The sequence below is a fragment of the Aphelocoma coerulescens genome, chromosome 3 (assembly GCF_041296385.1).
Source record: "Aphelocoma coerulescens isolate FSJ_1873_10779 chromosome 3, UR_Acoe_1.0, whole genome shotgun sequence".
Taxonomy (NCBI): Eukaryota; Metazoa; Chordata; class Aves; order Passeriformes; family Corvidae; genus Aphelocoma; species Aphelocoma coerulescens.
The window spans coordinates 61,899,196-61,915,625 of record NC_091016.1 but is presented as its reverse complement, the minus strand read 5'-3'; the positions used below and the strand labels follow the sequence as shown (position 1 = coordinate 61,915,625).

At 40.9% G+C, this 16,430-nt stretch overlaps 2 protein-coding genes across 3 annotated transcripts in view; both read right to left on the bottom strand.

Annotated features, from left to right (window-relative positions):
• Nucleotides 1-5,577, bottom strand: part of VTA1 (vesicle trafficking 1) — a 38,041-nt gene extending 32,464 nt beyond the window's left edge. For both annotated transcript variants that reach the window (XM_069010529.1, XM_069010530.1), the window contains exon 1: nt 5,406-5,577. In XM_069010529.1, the coding sequence (XP_068866630.1) occupies nt 5,406-5,514 (109 nt within the window). In that variant the 5' untranslated portion in view covers nt 5,515-5,577. The remainder of the gene's footprint in view (nt 1-5,405) is intronic.
• A 2,943-nt stretch (nt 5,578-8,520) lies between these two features.
• On the bottom strand, nt 8,521-12,081 carry GJE1 (gap junction protein epsilon 1). The gene is made up of 3 exons (XM_069008542.1): nt 11,984-12,081; nt 11,182-11,364; nt 8,521-10,784 (listed from the first exon to the last, which is right to left on the bottom strand). The coding sequence occupies exons 1-3, from the start codon at nt 12,020-12,022 to the stop codon at nt 10,389-10,391; spliced, it is 618 nt and encodes a 205-aa protein (XP_068864643.1). The 5' UTR covers nt 12,023-12,081; the 3' UTR covers nt 8,521-10,388.
• Nucleotides 12,082-16,430: the final 4,349 nt, after the last annotated feature.

Below are 16,430 nucleotides of genomic sequence, written 5' to 3'. Positions count from 1 at the left end.
AACTGGTATTTACTTAAATATCTGACTACTTTAACTTACCTTGAGTAAAGAAGAGATTATATCTATTCTTCTGTATGCAAGCGCTAATAAAAGCCTTTAAAACATTTGTTGTATTGGTAGCCCACAAAATAGTATTCTGCCACCAGCAATATGAGAATATGGAAAATGTACTTTTACAAATAGACTATATAAAACTAATACAAAAGATGAGTATTTAAACTGGAAAGATCAGGAATTGGATCATACTAGATATGGAATGTTACAAGCACATTCTTTTAAACATTTCAATTCCACGGTGTCCCAGAATAAATGAAGTCATCAAGTATGTGCTGAATCTCTCCAAATACAGCAAATACCAGTTACTTTTAATTTTATTAATAATTCTTAATTACTTGCATCTTCTAAATTAATCATTCAAAATGCATCAAGATACAATAAAAAGTTGAATTATTTAAAAGCTCAATTAAAATATTTGGCCATTACTAGTCCTCTGCTCTAAGGAAGGATCAGTAAAAAACAACAGTATTTGAGTTGTAAAACTGCACAGTAACTATATTTCCCGAATTCTTAGTCAGGCCATGAACTTTACAGTCTATTTTTTCTGTAATAATAATATTAATAATAATAAACTCATGTAATTTCTATGCAAAGAGAAGCTTGTTTAATAGGTGTCTGACTACACTTGAATGTGAAAAGCCAGTCACATTTAACAGAGGGATATTTCTGTTAAAAGCTGAATGACTTTTGGTTCAAGAGGTTGTCAGCTAGTTGTGGAAAAAAAATTGTCTCTTTTGCTTTTCTCTCCTGCTTGATCTCACAAACCCAGAAAGGTTAATACAAGAGCATGATTCTTTGGAAGCATTACTCTGATGCTTTTCCATTTCAAGAATTAAAAATTGAAGATTTTTTCACACCTCTTTCATACAGAACCAATCTACTGATCTTACATGATTGTTTGCTGATGTTTAGTAAACTGTAAAGCAAAAATCACCACACTTCGCTTTTTGAAAGTTACTAGAATCATAATTTTTCACGTTGGATTCATTGGCTATCCAAACACTGTTCACGAAACATCAGTCCTCTTCTGGCAACTCACTGGTATTCTCTCAATACTTTTGAATTAGAACATCAATGTCCAGTAAGTATAGACTACCAATCATCTTTGCAGAGAGATTAGCAATGCTACAGGAAGGCTGAAACAACAGCTATTAATGAAAATCTTGCTTTAAACTCTAAACCTGAAGTTTTTGGAAGATACCTTGCAATTAAAAAAAACCCCCAAACTTATCAGTCAAACTGCCACAGTTTGGATATATGATTTCTTCAGTTATTACAGGCCAGAGATTTTTTTTTATCAGAGCCTGCCTCCTTGTGTCTGCAAAATAACATCTCAAAGTAGTCAAACAGTAAGACTCATGTAAGTTTTTAACATAAAAAGTTATTTTATTGACTACCAATTACTTACTTGACTTCTGCTAGGCAACCAATGTAGCATTCTTTTCTGGTATTCCCTTATACCTGCTGAATAAACTGACCTTTACTGAACCTGAAATACGTACATACTTAATGATTAACAAATAATACAAAAGTGAAAAAAAGTATCATATGGGAAAGAAAGCATTTAAAATAAAGTGGTAGATCACTGCAGTGCTGGACACTTACATTAACCATTAAGTGTTTAATCGCTTTAAAAGAATTATTTTGTGAGATCATATCCTCTTAAAAGCTTTAAAAAAATAAACCTGGTTTCTTTACTTCTCTATGGTCTGTGTTCTGGGTAGAACAAATGTTACAACCATGTTAATTTATGGTACATACTGTCAGGAAAAATATATATATATTTTAATTACTTCAATCAATTATGTCAATAGGGCTAAAAAAGGTAATAGTTTACACACAACATCTAAAGCTACTGATCATATTTTGCTTTGAATCTGATTACCTAAAAAAGAGGTTAAGCATGAAGGTTTTGTAAGGATTACACACGATTACCAGTAATAAACCAGTTTTTTAATTTTTGCAGTGTGGAAGTACCACAACAAAAAGTGTTGTGTTATAGTGTACAAGAACATCAATGTTCAACATTTTATTTCTCACGTGGAAAATTATGTGGCTGTTGAAAAAGACAAATAATCCCTGCTGCAGCTATTTAAACTGTGTAAAACAGATTAATGGTAATTAAGTTACAGTTTCTGTAAATCAACATATGACAGCAATACCAAAAATGCAGGAGTCCTGCCTTTGTCCCAAGCCACTGTGTCTTGTTCCTTGTCTTTGTGGGAACACAGCTGCTTAAGTGAATTCACAGCAGTGAATTGGCCTGGCTGAAAAAATAGCTTATTATTGTTTTTCATCATACAATTAGATCAACATTTGCTTCCAAACCACTCTAGGGTTGGGAATGAGAGACCAGAGAAGGACTACAGCATTTTATTTGGGTGGCACTACTGATTTATGCTAGCTTAATGCTTAAAATGCACACAAGAGAAAAAAAATTAAAATAGTGTATGCAAATAAAACATGTAACTGCCATATAAATTCCCAGCTTTAAGAGTACACCTATATCACCTATGATGAGAGACAAAAAAGTAACAAGAGCAGTAAGTAATTTCTCTGACAATTTTATTGCTAAGCTATAGAAAGCAATTATTTTAGGTTGCAAACACATCTTGTCAGAGTGCACTTACTTCTGATGCTCAAATTAATTTGTGTCACAGCTCTTATTATTAGACATATAGTAGTGGAATTTAACTAAAATTAACATAAAACAAAACCTAGCATACATATGCCCATACTGCAAACTACTGTGCCATGGCAACATTAATAATATTGTGACCAAAGGTTTTTTCCACGTATGAACCACGTATGGCAACATTCCAAAGCTATAAATACATCACTGTTCAGACTGATGGTTACATCCACTAGCTAAGCAATGCTCCCCCTCACAGGGTGCCTGTGAAAGCAGCCTTGTGATGGAACATGCAGCACTGTCCCATCGCATGGCCTTTCACCACAGGGTGCACTCTGCTGTGCCTCACCAGCCTCCCGGTCCCAGGACATGCAGGGTGCCAGGCATGTGCCTGCAGATGAGGCTGGTGGAGAAGCACCAGCACAGGCAACACCACACGACTTAGCAAGCACAGCGCTTTCCTCACTCTGTTCCTTCCAAACAATACATTATATAAAACGTATAGAGCTCCTCTGAAACCCATTTCAAAGGCTCCACAAAGAGATGCTCACTTTTTTCAGTGATGTATCTAATGAGAAACGTTTTCAAAACACTATCTGAAAGGTATCTTGAAAATTTTTTGTGTCCCCAGATCTACACTTCTAAAAATTTATCTTTTTAGTAAAGCTTTTATTATTCACAGCATGCTAGGAATATATACAGTACTTTTTTTTTTTTTTTGATAGCAGCAATATTAATAATTAATACTTTGGGATTCCATGCAATTATTCCAAACCCACAATGTTAAAAATTCATGGCTCATAAACCTTACTTTTGCTTCAAAGCCAGAATTAAATGAAGACAAAAACAACTATGGAACAGGAGTACTGCATTTTCGTCAATCCAGACAAACTCATCCACCACGGGAGGAAGTAAGTGTCATCAGCGGAACACTGGTGAAAACAAATTCTTCTCCTTTGTGTATTTAAAAAAAACAAAGGATCTGAGCAAGACCTAACTTGAAAAAGAGGTGTCAGTGCTTTTTACTTTACGTAATACTGTAATGAAAAAGATATCTCTGGAATACAGTCTCTGCTATACTCAGTAATGAATCAGATGTGTTGAAGTATTCAAATGAAAAAATAAAAAGTTTCAGACTACTTAGGACAGACAAGGCAAGCAACTTTACAGGAAATGGTAATTATCCAACACAGGCTTTTTTTCCCTCTACGCTAAGACTTAAGTTTCAGAATGCAAAAGACAAAGAAAAGTAGAGATCATACACTAAAACATTTCTGGTTTAAAATAGACTTGTACTTTATCACCTACACTAATGCATATCTTTTTCTTGTATAGCCAGACAGGGTATTACATATGACAGAAAAACCCAGAGAAATAAAGAAAAACAAACAAACAAGAAAAAACTCAGTGCAACTTGACCTAGCTGTTGTTTTGTGCCACACACAGTGTCACTCGTCCTGTTTTCCCAGTAAATAAAGAGTGAGTACTACTGAGAACATCCAGTGTTCTAATATGTGGCTACCTCACCTTCCTGGTTGCACTTTTCCGTGTTAGCACACTATTCCTGTGTAACACAGAAAAGGTAAAATTATTCTTCTGTCACTCGGATGACAGCTTTTTCAGAGCTATCTGAAACTGAATGTCAAGATTTCATTCTTCTAAATTAAAATCACCTTACAAAGAAAAACTACCAGCTCTACATTTATTTTTTATTTCATTCTTCTTGAAGACAAGCCAAGTAAACCCCTCAAATGACCTCGCATCTCAATAAAAAAAAACAACACTGTGATGACACACCTTCCTTCCCCCTAAGGGTGGGCTGTCGACAACATAAACATACATTTGGTGATCTGCTAGTCTTAGGCACTTTCCAAGTGTGGCTTAACTGTAACAGGCATTTAAGCTTAACAGCAGGCTTGCATTTCTTAATTAGCTTAGAAGCCGTATCAGCTTGAAAAATGTACATATTAATTTGCAAGATTTACAGTAATGTTTTGCTGTGTTCATTTCGGTGAAAGAAGTAGAAAAAGAGCAACCCACTCACTCCCTTGGATAACCCCGACCCCATGCGAATGGGCGGGGCGGGGCAGGAACGGAACGGAAAGGGGAAAGGAAAGGAGAAAGGGAAGAAAGGGAAAGGAGAAAGGGAAGAAAGGGAAAGGAGAAAGGGAAGAAAAGGAAAGGAGAAAGGGAAGAAAAGGAAAGGAGAAAGGGAAGAAAAGGAAAGGAAAAAGGGAAGAAAAGGGAAGAAAAGGGAAAAAAAGGGAAGAGAAGAACTACTATCAGAACTAAAGATTCTCAAACTCAAAATACTTATTCGGGGTTACACAGGACAGGAGGACAAAAACTCTGAAAAGGTTCTTGAATGTTATTTTTTGCCATGCTTCTTAGGACTATCCCATGAGGGCCACTTTGCCCGGCCGCGCACGCAGCGGGGCTGCCCAATACGCACTACGGCTGCGAAGAGCCTTTAACTCCGCAAGCACAGAGCGCATGAAAGGCGAGCGGGGCTGCAGCGGCAGCCGAGGCACACCGCGACCACCCCGCACCGCCCAGAGGTGGGGCTTCCCCCCGCCCCCGTCTCCGCACGTCCCACGGGCAGCCCGGGCGGGCAGGGGAGGAGCGCTCCGCCCGGTGCAGCGGCTGGCGGCCGCGGGAGGGAGCGGCGGCCGGGCCGGGCCCGGCGGGGCGGCGCTGCGGCCGCCTCCTCACTCACAGTAGTACGCCACCACGGGCTCCCGCTTGTCCAGCTCCTGCGCGGTCCGCAGATGGTGCTGGATGCTCCTGAGCTGCGGCGGCAGCGGGGGCAGCGCCGAGGCCGCCATGGCGCGGGAGGCGGCGGCGCCCGGGTCTCGCTCCCGGGGCTGCCGCGCGCCGCTTCCGCTTCCGGCTCGGGAGCCGTGGGCGGGCGGGCGGCGGGGCGCGGAGAGCGCCCCCTGCTGTCCGGGAGGGGGCGGGCCGGGCCGTCCGTCTGTCCGTCCGTCCGCGTATGCGGAGCTACAGCTTCGAACGCCACCTGCGTGGCCCCTTAGTGCTTGAAACGCGTCCCACAGCAGCCGTGAGGAAGGGCTGGAGACCTCGGGGCGGCCGGGGCTTCTCCCTGGCCCAGCGGTGGAATGGCAGCCTGGCCCCGGCTGCCCAGGGCTGGGCAGTGACACCTTCCCCATCCCTTCTGCCTCCCTTCCTTTGGCCGGTCAGCCCAAAGAGCTGTACAGACCGGGTGGAGGTACACCTGAAACTAAAATCCCTTCTCAGATTGAAACATCTTATCCTTGGGCTGTGCCAAGGCTTACCAGAGGTCCGGGAGGCCCTCGGGGGCTGAACTGCACCACCTTTACATCCTGGCCTCTGCCCTTCATCCCCAAAAACTGTTGTCCACAAAAATCGGATTAGTTACCTGGTATGCCAATAAATACACACTCAAGAGAGACATTGATTATTCAGAGTTGTGCGAGCCTGGGTGTTTGGTGGTATTCCATAAATCAAGCACCCCAACTATCAACAATTTACTGTTAATACATTTAGCAAACAAAGGTTACAGGTTACATAGTCTTTTTATCAATTAGTATTCTGTCTTCTGTTAGTTGATGATTCTCTTGCTTCTTATGCTAATTAGTGACCATGCTTAGTCTTTCTCATTTGAGTCATTTTGTTTCTTGGGTCACTGGTCCATGAGCTGGTGGTCAGGATCTCCCCCTGCCAGAACTACCTCTTACCCAGTCAGAGCTGATTGCAGCACAGTTGCTGAGTTGCCTTATTACTTTCTTCCTGATTTTGTGAGTTCTGCCAAATGGCCCTGTGGCCTGTAAATTCTGCATTCCTTGTGTCAACTATCAGTGGGCGACCTTCTTCCCAAGATTTGTTAGCCTCCCCCTGGGTCTGCGATCAATGAAGAATGTCAAGCTCTAAACCTGGCAAACGACGTAAACCAGGTAAATGAGGCAATTCTTCTACCAATTTGGTTTGTTTTTCTAACACTTGGACATCACTTCGAGCTTGCTTGCTAGCTGCTATCTGTTTTCACGGATTAAATCTCCCTTCTTGTTGATTAGGCTTGAATGTATAGAAAGACTAAACATCAAAAAAAAAAATCCTTTCTTAAGAAAATTTTACATATTTCACATTTTGCAATGCTACCATGGTCTGGCTAATAGGACTGGGCAGCTGTCAGCAAGCCTGTCAGCCCTGGAACGTGCATCTTGTAGGACCACCACCTCCCATATAACTTTTTCTCAGAGGAACCACCAGGGATTTCTGCTTTTGCAGAGAGGGGATAAGAACAGCAAAAGAAATGTGAACTGTTGAAACAAAATAGTTTCAAATGGATCTCACAAGTTATTGCAATATAAATTATTTTAATGTCTATTATCTCATTCCGATGACATTGTTAAAACTATTTAAAAATTTCTTTTAGACAGCCCTTTTGCCAAACCTGTTCTTGATCTCAAAGTGTCTGTTTGCAGGGGAGGAGAATGTCGATGCTCCAGGGCATAAAAAGAGGTGTGTGTTGGATGGAGGCACAGGGTAGGAGAGGTGGCTGCATTGTCTCATTGCTGACATGGGAGAGTGCCAAAAAGGGAACAGAAAGGAAATTATGTCTGAACAGAAGAAAGGAATCCATGAAAGGAACAGAACAAGGAGTGGTTGCAGGACTGGGATGCTGTGGTGCTATACTAGAATCTGAGTGGCCCAGAGCAGCTATACCTTTGATGTAAAGGCAATCATGTCACAATTACAGCTCTTTGTTAAGTGAGAACTAAAATGCTCATGATGTCTGACTAGAGACAAAACTGACTGTAAACACATGAGCTGGGGATTGCTTTGAGTGCTATCTGTGAAAATGAGGTGGCTGGAGTATGGTGGAAAACAACGAAAAAGTCAAAGCACTTACAGTGTGAACCTGATGTAAGCAACAAAAATGCTTCCTCAGTGTTCTGGGAGACAGGACTTCATAGAATTGAATCAAAGAATCCCCAAGTGTATTATATAATTCCTTTCTTAATGGCAACAAGGAAAAAAAGAAGCCTTCATGATCATCTCAAAGACTTGCTAAGCATTTGAGCAAAAATCAGCGCAACACTGAGAAATGCATGAGGGCATATCAATCTCAGAGGGACTAAGGGTGGAAGGAAGCTGATAGAAAACAATGTGAATGAGGATGAAAGTGGTGGGAGTTTGGAAGACTAAGCAAAAGAAAGTTTAGAGACACTTGAGAATACAAAGAGCGCCAGGAAAACAAATGGCAAATATAGGAAATAGGAGTGTTGACAGCCACAGGGAAATGATTTCTTTACATGGATATAATATCTCCATCAACGTGTTCTAGAAACTAATAGCAGAATCAGGCACAGAAAAACATTTACACTAAAAGGCAGTAATGCACTTTTTCTTTAAAATGAAAAACTGAGGAATTTGACAATTTTAATTCCACAGGAAATGCAGAAAAAAAATATTGGTGGTGTATCTCATTTGGAAGAAGGAAAATTTTTAATATGTTCCAGAATTTGACCACAAAAGGAAAGGGCATGGTGGTGGGTAATCCAGCTCCTAAAGCACTCAAGGGATCCTCAGGCAGTCCCACGCCAGTACTTGTTCTTCAAGGGTCCTAATGGTAACAGGGACTTAAGGAAGTCCTGAGGGCTTGGGGGTTTTGGCACTCCTCTGACCCTTCTGAAGTGTTTGGAAATTTACAGAAGAACAGCAAGCAATGACATATTAAGCACCAGGGAGAATACTGACAAGGTTGTGATTAAGTTATTTTATTATTATTATACAAATAACTGATTAAGTGGCATTTGTATACCATTGATAACAACTGTACCTGGCACGTGAAAGTAAATTATTTTTCTTAGTAGTTCTATATGCTGTATTTTTTTATAAATAAAAATATTTTTTTACCTGAGATTACAAGTTTCAGTTTGAAAGAATAATTCCAGATGGATATTGATGTATACAGTGAGAAATTAAACATGTATTAACCAAAGAACATGGCATATTATGCAAACAAGAAGTTAGCACAGTGATTTTTATTCCACTTGCAATGCTTGCAAATATCAAATAATTAATTTAATATTGCATAAATCTGATAGCTTTGACTGGACACTTATTTACGACATGTAACTTATTTCCATGGGGGAAAAATAATATTAATGCTTTAATATCTTGAAATATATCATCTTGTTCTTGATCAGCATATTAAAAAAAAATCACACATCTAGTTTTAGCTCACTTTGTTTTACATGGCCCAGATTCAATCAAATCCAAGACACCTAAAACTTGCAATTCCATTTGTGTAATCAGGATTACTTTTGTGGGTGAGAATTGCAAGGCTATGATAATTGAACTGTGTTTGGGACTTATTAACTAACGCTTGGTGGTAAAACATTAGGTAAGAATTTTTCCAGACTTTTCTAAACATTTCTGAAATGACCCAAATTCTGTTATCAGGATCCCAGCTTTTTATATTTGAAAAAGGAATGGAAAATGGCTGATTGTTATTATTGCTGTGTGTAGATATTTTATACAGGAAACTACCTCCTCCTTTCTTTCTGATTCTGAAATCTTTTTTATTTCCATTGTCTCACTTCAGCACAAGGAAATCACTTCTAAATTTAATACGTTTATTAGTTCTTAAGAAGAAACTGTTGCACACAAAAACATCTGATACCTATATAAACTTTGAGACCTAACCTAACCAAATGCACTTACTGCACAGAATAATTTTAATATGCAGACTTCTTTTTTCATTGTTATTCTAGCAACTTTAGTCACAGCAAGAAGAAGTTAGATGTGACACAAACAGCAGAAAATTCTGTGGGCCCAATTCCACAGTCACACACAAGCAAAACTCACTGAAATCAAGTCATGATTGGGCCTAGGAAAGGCTTTTTTCCGAGATTTTATTTTGACGCTTTTAAGCCACTTAAGCAAAATTGTCAAGAAGCCCTTTTCCTCCTTCAAAATGTGATATATTAAATTGGTAAAAATCTTCTGCGTGGTAAGCCAAAACATAATGAGGGTAAGGCATTGCAGTCAGCCCAAAGAATACCATGCTACTCTTTCACTTTTAGAAGGAGATTCTGAGCCAGCAGGTGACAGTAGCTGAGCCTCTGCAGAGTAAAGCTGGTATCCATGGATATGTTGTCACCACAGCCTAACCAGGAGTCTTTGCCCCTGGGGGCTGAGATGCAGGTTGCACCTCAGTGGCACTGCTTGGGAAGGTGCTCGAATGTTTTCTGGTACCCTGAGAGTATTCACCATTATTGCTCAATTCTCAAGCCATAAGAACATGTAAGAAATTTGCAATCGTTTTTCCTGAAAGGGCAATGACCTTATTAGCTCCGATGGCATGTGTTCAGAAAAGTTGTGAATAGAATTGTGTTTATAAATAACCTTCTCCACACACACAGACACTCCTCTGGAGTCAGAACTATCATATGTGGCAGGTCATGAAAATATATTGCTCTTGGAGATCTCAGTGCCTTTGGCCTTGACATGGAAACAAAGATTATTCTAAAACAGTGTGCAAGTTTTTAGATAAGGAGCTCAGGTCAAATGACTATTCTGCCTCAGTAATAATGTGTGGTTCTCCTCTGCAACACTGCATAGAGGCCAGGAGATGATTTGTGATTTGTGGTTTGAAATCATTGTTACAAGACTGTAGGTGGACAGGGCGGTAAATGAGTACATGTGGTTGACATCACTGAGTTTTTAAGAAACCTAGCCTTCTACATGAGATCTCAAAAATTTCAGCAACACACAAGATCACTGTAATCACAGTAAATGTGTACATTGCAATAAGAAAAATTGTCTTTTCAAAGTGCTCTGGCACCATGCACCGGGTAATGTTAAACTTTTTTTCAAGTGCTGCCACATCACACATGTAGATTGCGTTCACTTTGAAACCAAAGAGCTGAATCTGAAGCCAAAAAGCCACAACTTCAAGAACAATCCTTAAGAAAACAGAGAATATATAAAAACCGGTGTAGGATGACTTTTGGAGAATATCTTCCTGTTTGATGCTCTTACAAGCAGCGTAAAGGTGAAAAAAGGCTCCAGGTACCAGTACAATCACCAGCTGTAATGCCCAGAATACCTAAAATGTAGCAGAAATGTAGCTGTCAGATCATTTACAACTGCATTGGGACAGCTAAAACACACGCATATTTGAACATTTTGCAAGTCCGTTTTAAATATATATCAAATGTATAAGCACTTAGATGACAATAAAAGTAAAAAGCAGTTATGTTTTGACTTGAAAAGTTTAGTTGGTTTCTGAAACATGAGGATTGTTTTGAAGGAAAGGAAGCACAGCTCCATATTTAGTCACTGATAAAGGAAAATATTAAAAGGAAAATATTAATGAAAAATCTAGTTATAATTAGCCTAGTCAGTTAGTACTTATATGGAACAATCACGTTGTAATTTTTTGCAGTTTACTTTCTTAACACTGGATTTTTATAATGAAAAAAATAACAGAAAAAGATAATTACCTGAGGAGTTATCGGTCTGAACTGGTTGTAACAGAAAAGATTAACCTCTCTCTTGTCTGGGTCACAGCTGAAATGCAAGGCCTCATTTCCATAAACAGCAAAGCCCAAAACACCAAGGAAAAACATTCGAATTGAGCCAAAAAAAAGAGTGTGGAATTGACCAATTACCGTTGGCGGCCTGAGCTGCAAATCAGAGGGTTCATTCAACATAAAAAAAATAAAAATGAACAGTGTTATTGTTGGAGGTCTACTGGCTATTTTTCACTATCCAAAGTATTTATTTTATTGTACTTGTTTTAAAAAGAGAGAGTTTGCCTATGCTCTAGAGAGCAGTAGCTCTCTAACAAAATAATGTCTTAGAATACTTTATTGCTCCTACTAACTTTATATAAATGTTAATTTGTCTAGCGCTTGCCAGTTCATTTGTTTCACTGCCTTTATCTGTATTCCGCTGCTGCAGAAGGCGCCAGACGGAGCTGAACGCTTCGACCCAAAGTCTATTCGTTTTGCTGTTGTACTGATTCATTCACATGATGTCAGGTGATGGCAAAGCACGGACCGCCGTGCCACCATCAAACCTAAACATGCTTAGAGCCGTACTTATTCCCGCAAATCAAAGCTTCCCCAAAGGGGCAATTCCAGCCCCACTCCGGCCGCCTGCCCCGCCGTGCTCGCCCGAGAGCGCAGGCGGGCGGCACCGCTGGCCCGTGCGCGGGGCGGGGGCGCGGCGGGGTCCCCGCGCGGTTTGGGGCCGGACCCCCGGCTCCGGTCGGGGCCAGGGGGGAGCGCCCCGCGTACTCACACATCCCTCCGAGAAGGTCCGGATGTAGTTGGGGGACATGGCTGGGGAAGGTGCCCTGTGTGGGCGGCGGCCGGAGCCGGAGCCCGCCCTGGCCCCGGCCCCGGCCCTGGCCCCGGCTCGCTCCGCCCTTTGTCCCCGGGCGGGCCCCTGCGCTCGGGCCGGCAGCGGGCGCAGCAAAAGCGGGGCCGGCGGGCGCCCGGCGATAATCCCCGGGCAGCACCGTCAGCAGCGCCGGCCGCCACCGCCGCCCCGCCGCCGGCTGCGCCCCTGTCCCTGCCCCGCTGCCCCACGCCGGCCTTTCACCGCCAGCCCGGGGTACCCGCTGTACCGAGCATCACCCCCGCCCGGCCCCGGAGCCGCTCCCCGCCCCGGTCTCCATCCCCGTCCCGGTTGAGGCCCCAGCGCAGCGCTCTCGGAGCTGCCGCCGGCGGGAAGATCCGAGACCCGGCTAGCCGGAGAATCTAGATCTTACTAACTTTTTAACCGACTCCACTAAAAGAGGATGCAGCAGGACTTGGAAGCCGTAGATCCACGGTTCTGAATTCAAAGAAACAGAAATTGAATTAATACAAATAATATTAAACACTTCAAAATTGCTACAAATAACTTAATGGCAATAATTGCTATTAATAATTTGCCAGCCTACTCAATATGTGAGGTTGAAGGAGCTCCAGAAGAGCAGTGCATGCGGGTCCATGCATGCGCCAGACACTCCTACTGGTAAATTGCCTCAAGGAGGTACTTCAACTCAGTAGTTTGAACGCAGTGGGAGTTCTATGAGAAGATGGAGAGAGGAAAGATGGAGATGGGAAACCAGTAAAGGGGAAATGCTAATTTGTCATTCACTCACTGGTATGCAGTAGTTAATTTGGCGTGCACAGGAAAGTGAAATCCAGTCACCAAATCCAGAGAGGGGTAGTTACTATTTTGCCTCTAAACTCAAAAGAGAGCCTCCTTTGTAATTGGCTGCAGCATGACTTCAAGCTGATGTATCAAAAAGCATTGTTCCCCCTGTCGTGTGTGCTCATAGGCATGGAAACATAGGCAGAAGAAGGGAAGTGATGGGAATCGGTGTTCATTTTACGTATGGATTTAGCTGTTGTGTCTCTAAAAGGTGCCTCAATGACTGTATTAATGACATGGTTGAAATAACTGTTGTAAGACATCAGAATGCCCTCTGTAAAGGAACCTGCCGTGCATCTACTGAAGTAGCTAAATTAGAAAGAAGGTGAAAAGTGCTCCAATAAGTGCATGTTATTTACTCAGCTCCTAGTTCAGGCAGTTAATGAAATGTCTGTCTCCTGGAGTACTGTAAAAGGTGCTGTATCGGTAGCACTCAGACTGGATTTCCAAACTTTTTATAATGCAGTCTGCTGCTCTCCTGCATAGAGAGAATGCTGAGGTTTGTGTGTGTCAAATGAACTAAAAGCAATAATGTCTCACAGTGGTGTGTGATTTGCAATAAAGTACTGTGGTTCTCAGCATGTGTGACTAACCTTCACCAAAACACAGTGATTGTGGTTACAGTGAATTGTTTTCTGATACATAATACATATGGAGCTTAATTATCATCCAAATGCAATTTTAGTGTTCCCACAATACTATGAAATGACTAAATTAGTTCAGCATGTTTAATATCAGTAATATTTCAATAATTTAATTATTTTAAAATGTGAATTGCCTATTGAAAACCTGCTGTTGAGTGTACTTCAAAAATCGTTGTATTTGTATTTATGAGGATCTCTTTAAATAGAAATGCTTAAAAACACAAAAGATCTTAACAACTCTGAGTTTCGAAATGGAGATGGATCTTTCAATGCTTTTTATTATGCTTGGTATGGTAGTTATTATTTGGACCTCAATTGATGAACATGTACCCATGAAGTTTGTTCAGCATTTGATTCCACTATAGATAGAAACAATATTTCAGAACACATTTTAGGTAAAAATCTGCGCTATACAAATGCTACTTTGTATCTTTTTATTTTTCAGTGAGAATCACATGATTACTTACCTGACTGGATTGTCTAATATAAGACAATCAACAATCAACCTCGGTGACAATATAGAAACTTGAATTTCTGTCCTGTGATAAAAGTGCTAAAAGAAGACTTAGCTGGCAATGCTCTGATTTTGTTCTAGGAACCCATAAGGAACACAGCTGCATTGAAATACAAAAAAAAATTAATTCTGGAGAGGTTGTCAGATAAAGCCAATACAAACCCCATGGGTGTCTGCAGTGAAACCCCACTGAGTGTGATGAATGGGCCCACAATAAAATTGTCACTTTCTTTGAAGTGGTTCCAGTGCCATGTGAGCTCAAGCACAGGAATCCCATTATCTTCTCACTAGGAGGAACTAATAACAATGTTTTTCTTTTGTCATGTGTGTTCAATAATGTGCTTCGTAACACCACATTAGGAGGATAATTTGAGATGGAAGTAGAGTAAGCTGGCATTGTGCAGTCCTTTTGAGTGCAGTCTGCCAAGGGAACTCAAGCCATTCCTTGGGACTTCCTTGACAGAAAATCATTATTTGTTTTGAATCTATAAGAGCAGCTGTCCGTTAGTTGTCTATCATGGACAAATGGGATGGAAGTGGTTGATATCACATTTGTTTCTAAGTGAACATGAAGCCTGGCTTTTGACTTCAGTTTGGCAGCTCAGTGGTGTGCTGTTTAACCTTTTAATGAGTTGAAGTCCTACTGAATAATCAGAGTAAAACAAATGGAATCTAAATGCATGCATAAAGCTGCAGTTGAGCTTAGGGGGATGAGCTGCACGTTTAACATTAAGCACCCAATTCATTGCTTTACTAATGTGGTTAAATGTAATGGCACCTATTATCCTCGTGCCATGAATAAAACAAGCACCATGAAAATGGTACCAAAAAATTGAATTGGTCTCAATAAGATAAAGTTTTGTTTGCCAAAAGAGAGCTTGCATGTCTGAATATTGGAGGAAGCCATTTCTGCCAGTTTTTCAGCTTTGTCTAGTACTGGAAGCACCTCAATTTCCATTTTTGTTTGCAGAGTTCCCTCCATCAAAATAAGAAAGCCTCTATGGAAGTAACAAGAAAGAAAGCATGAGTTACATGAGTTATTGTACTTTTGACTGTCTGGAAGATGCTACTCTTTACTACAATACACGCCACTTATTCCGGCTGTATCTACTGATCTAATGTGTGATATTAAAAAAATTATTGAAGATTTGGTTCCTAATGATCAGTGTTTAAAATCAAGTAGTATTTGTTCCTTGGTTGTTGCCTTGTTTCTTTTTAATATTTGACTGATGATCAGGCCTTCAAACATGATTGCTTCCAGGGCTCCACTTGAACCCAGTTTTCATTTAATGTGCAAGTACACATACATAATTAAAGGCTGCTTACTGCAGATAGTTTCGGTGGCAGATACGCTTGGCTCTTTATGGGACTACACATGTTGTGATGTGCAAATCTGGAATTAGCCCTGGAATTACGAAGTGCTTTGAGCTGCATAAATGTATGAAGAGAGTGTTTTTGCCTGTGAGACCCACTTCTCGGTAGAGGGCGTTTGTGAGATGCCTGGAGTTCCTCATTCCTATGTGAACTGATTCTGAGTCCTTACATTTGGGAATTACTGATGAACTGGATTTGCCTCTCATGTTTCCAGGTTGTTATGGTTTCTGCCGCATGGTGTTGCACTCCCGGATGCACTCCATCTGTGGTGGCTGGTTGTGCCTGTCCAGTTTCTTTCCCACTGGGGAGACTTACCTGTGGGCACTCTCTCCCTCACTGTTGTGCCAAGTACTGTGTCACAGCTGCACAGGGAAATTGTCTCTAGGCTGTAATCTGAAATAACATCTCAAGACATGGGTGGACTCTTGTTTGAAAAGAGAATGATGAACAGTTTGTGTGTGGAGATCTGAATTCTGACTGGTTTGTGTCAGAGTCTGTGGATCTTCCCCACGCACACCTTTTCACCTCTGCAGGAAATTATATTCATACTGTTCAAGTGTATTCCATTGTCTTTACACAGGCATCTCTTGAACAACATTAGAAGCATAATATAACTTTCTGTTTTCCCTGAGCTGGAGATGCTCACTTTCTTCAAAGCTTATTTCCTTGCTGTTCAGAGTTCTGAAAAATATGGACTAGATAAAATCAAATGCTGATAAAAATCAGGAATATAAATTTGCACTGAAAATATTTCTAATTCCTCAGTCTTAGGAATTCATCCTGTTTAACTAAAGGACAGATAAAATTCACTAGGATAGAAGAAATGCTTCTGAAAGGCAGCAGTAGGAGTGGTGGTGGTGTACAACGAAAAGCAAGGGGTCTCACCTCTCTCCATGCAAACTGCAATAAGTTTATACCAATAGAAGTTTTTAAAGTGTTCTTTTGTTGATATTAATGCAAAAACACTCAGCTTCCTCTTGTCCCAAGAAAATCAATATTAAAGACATGTTGA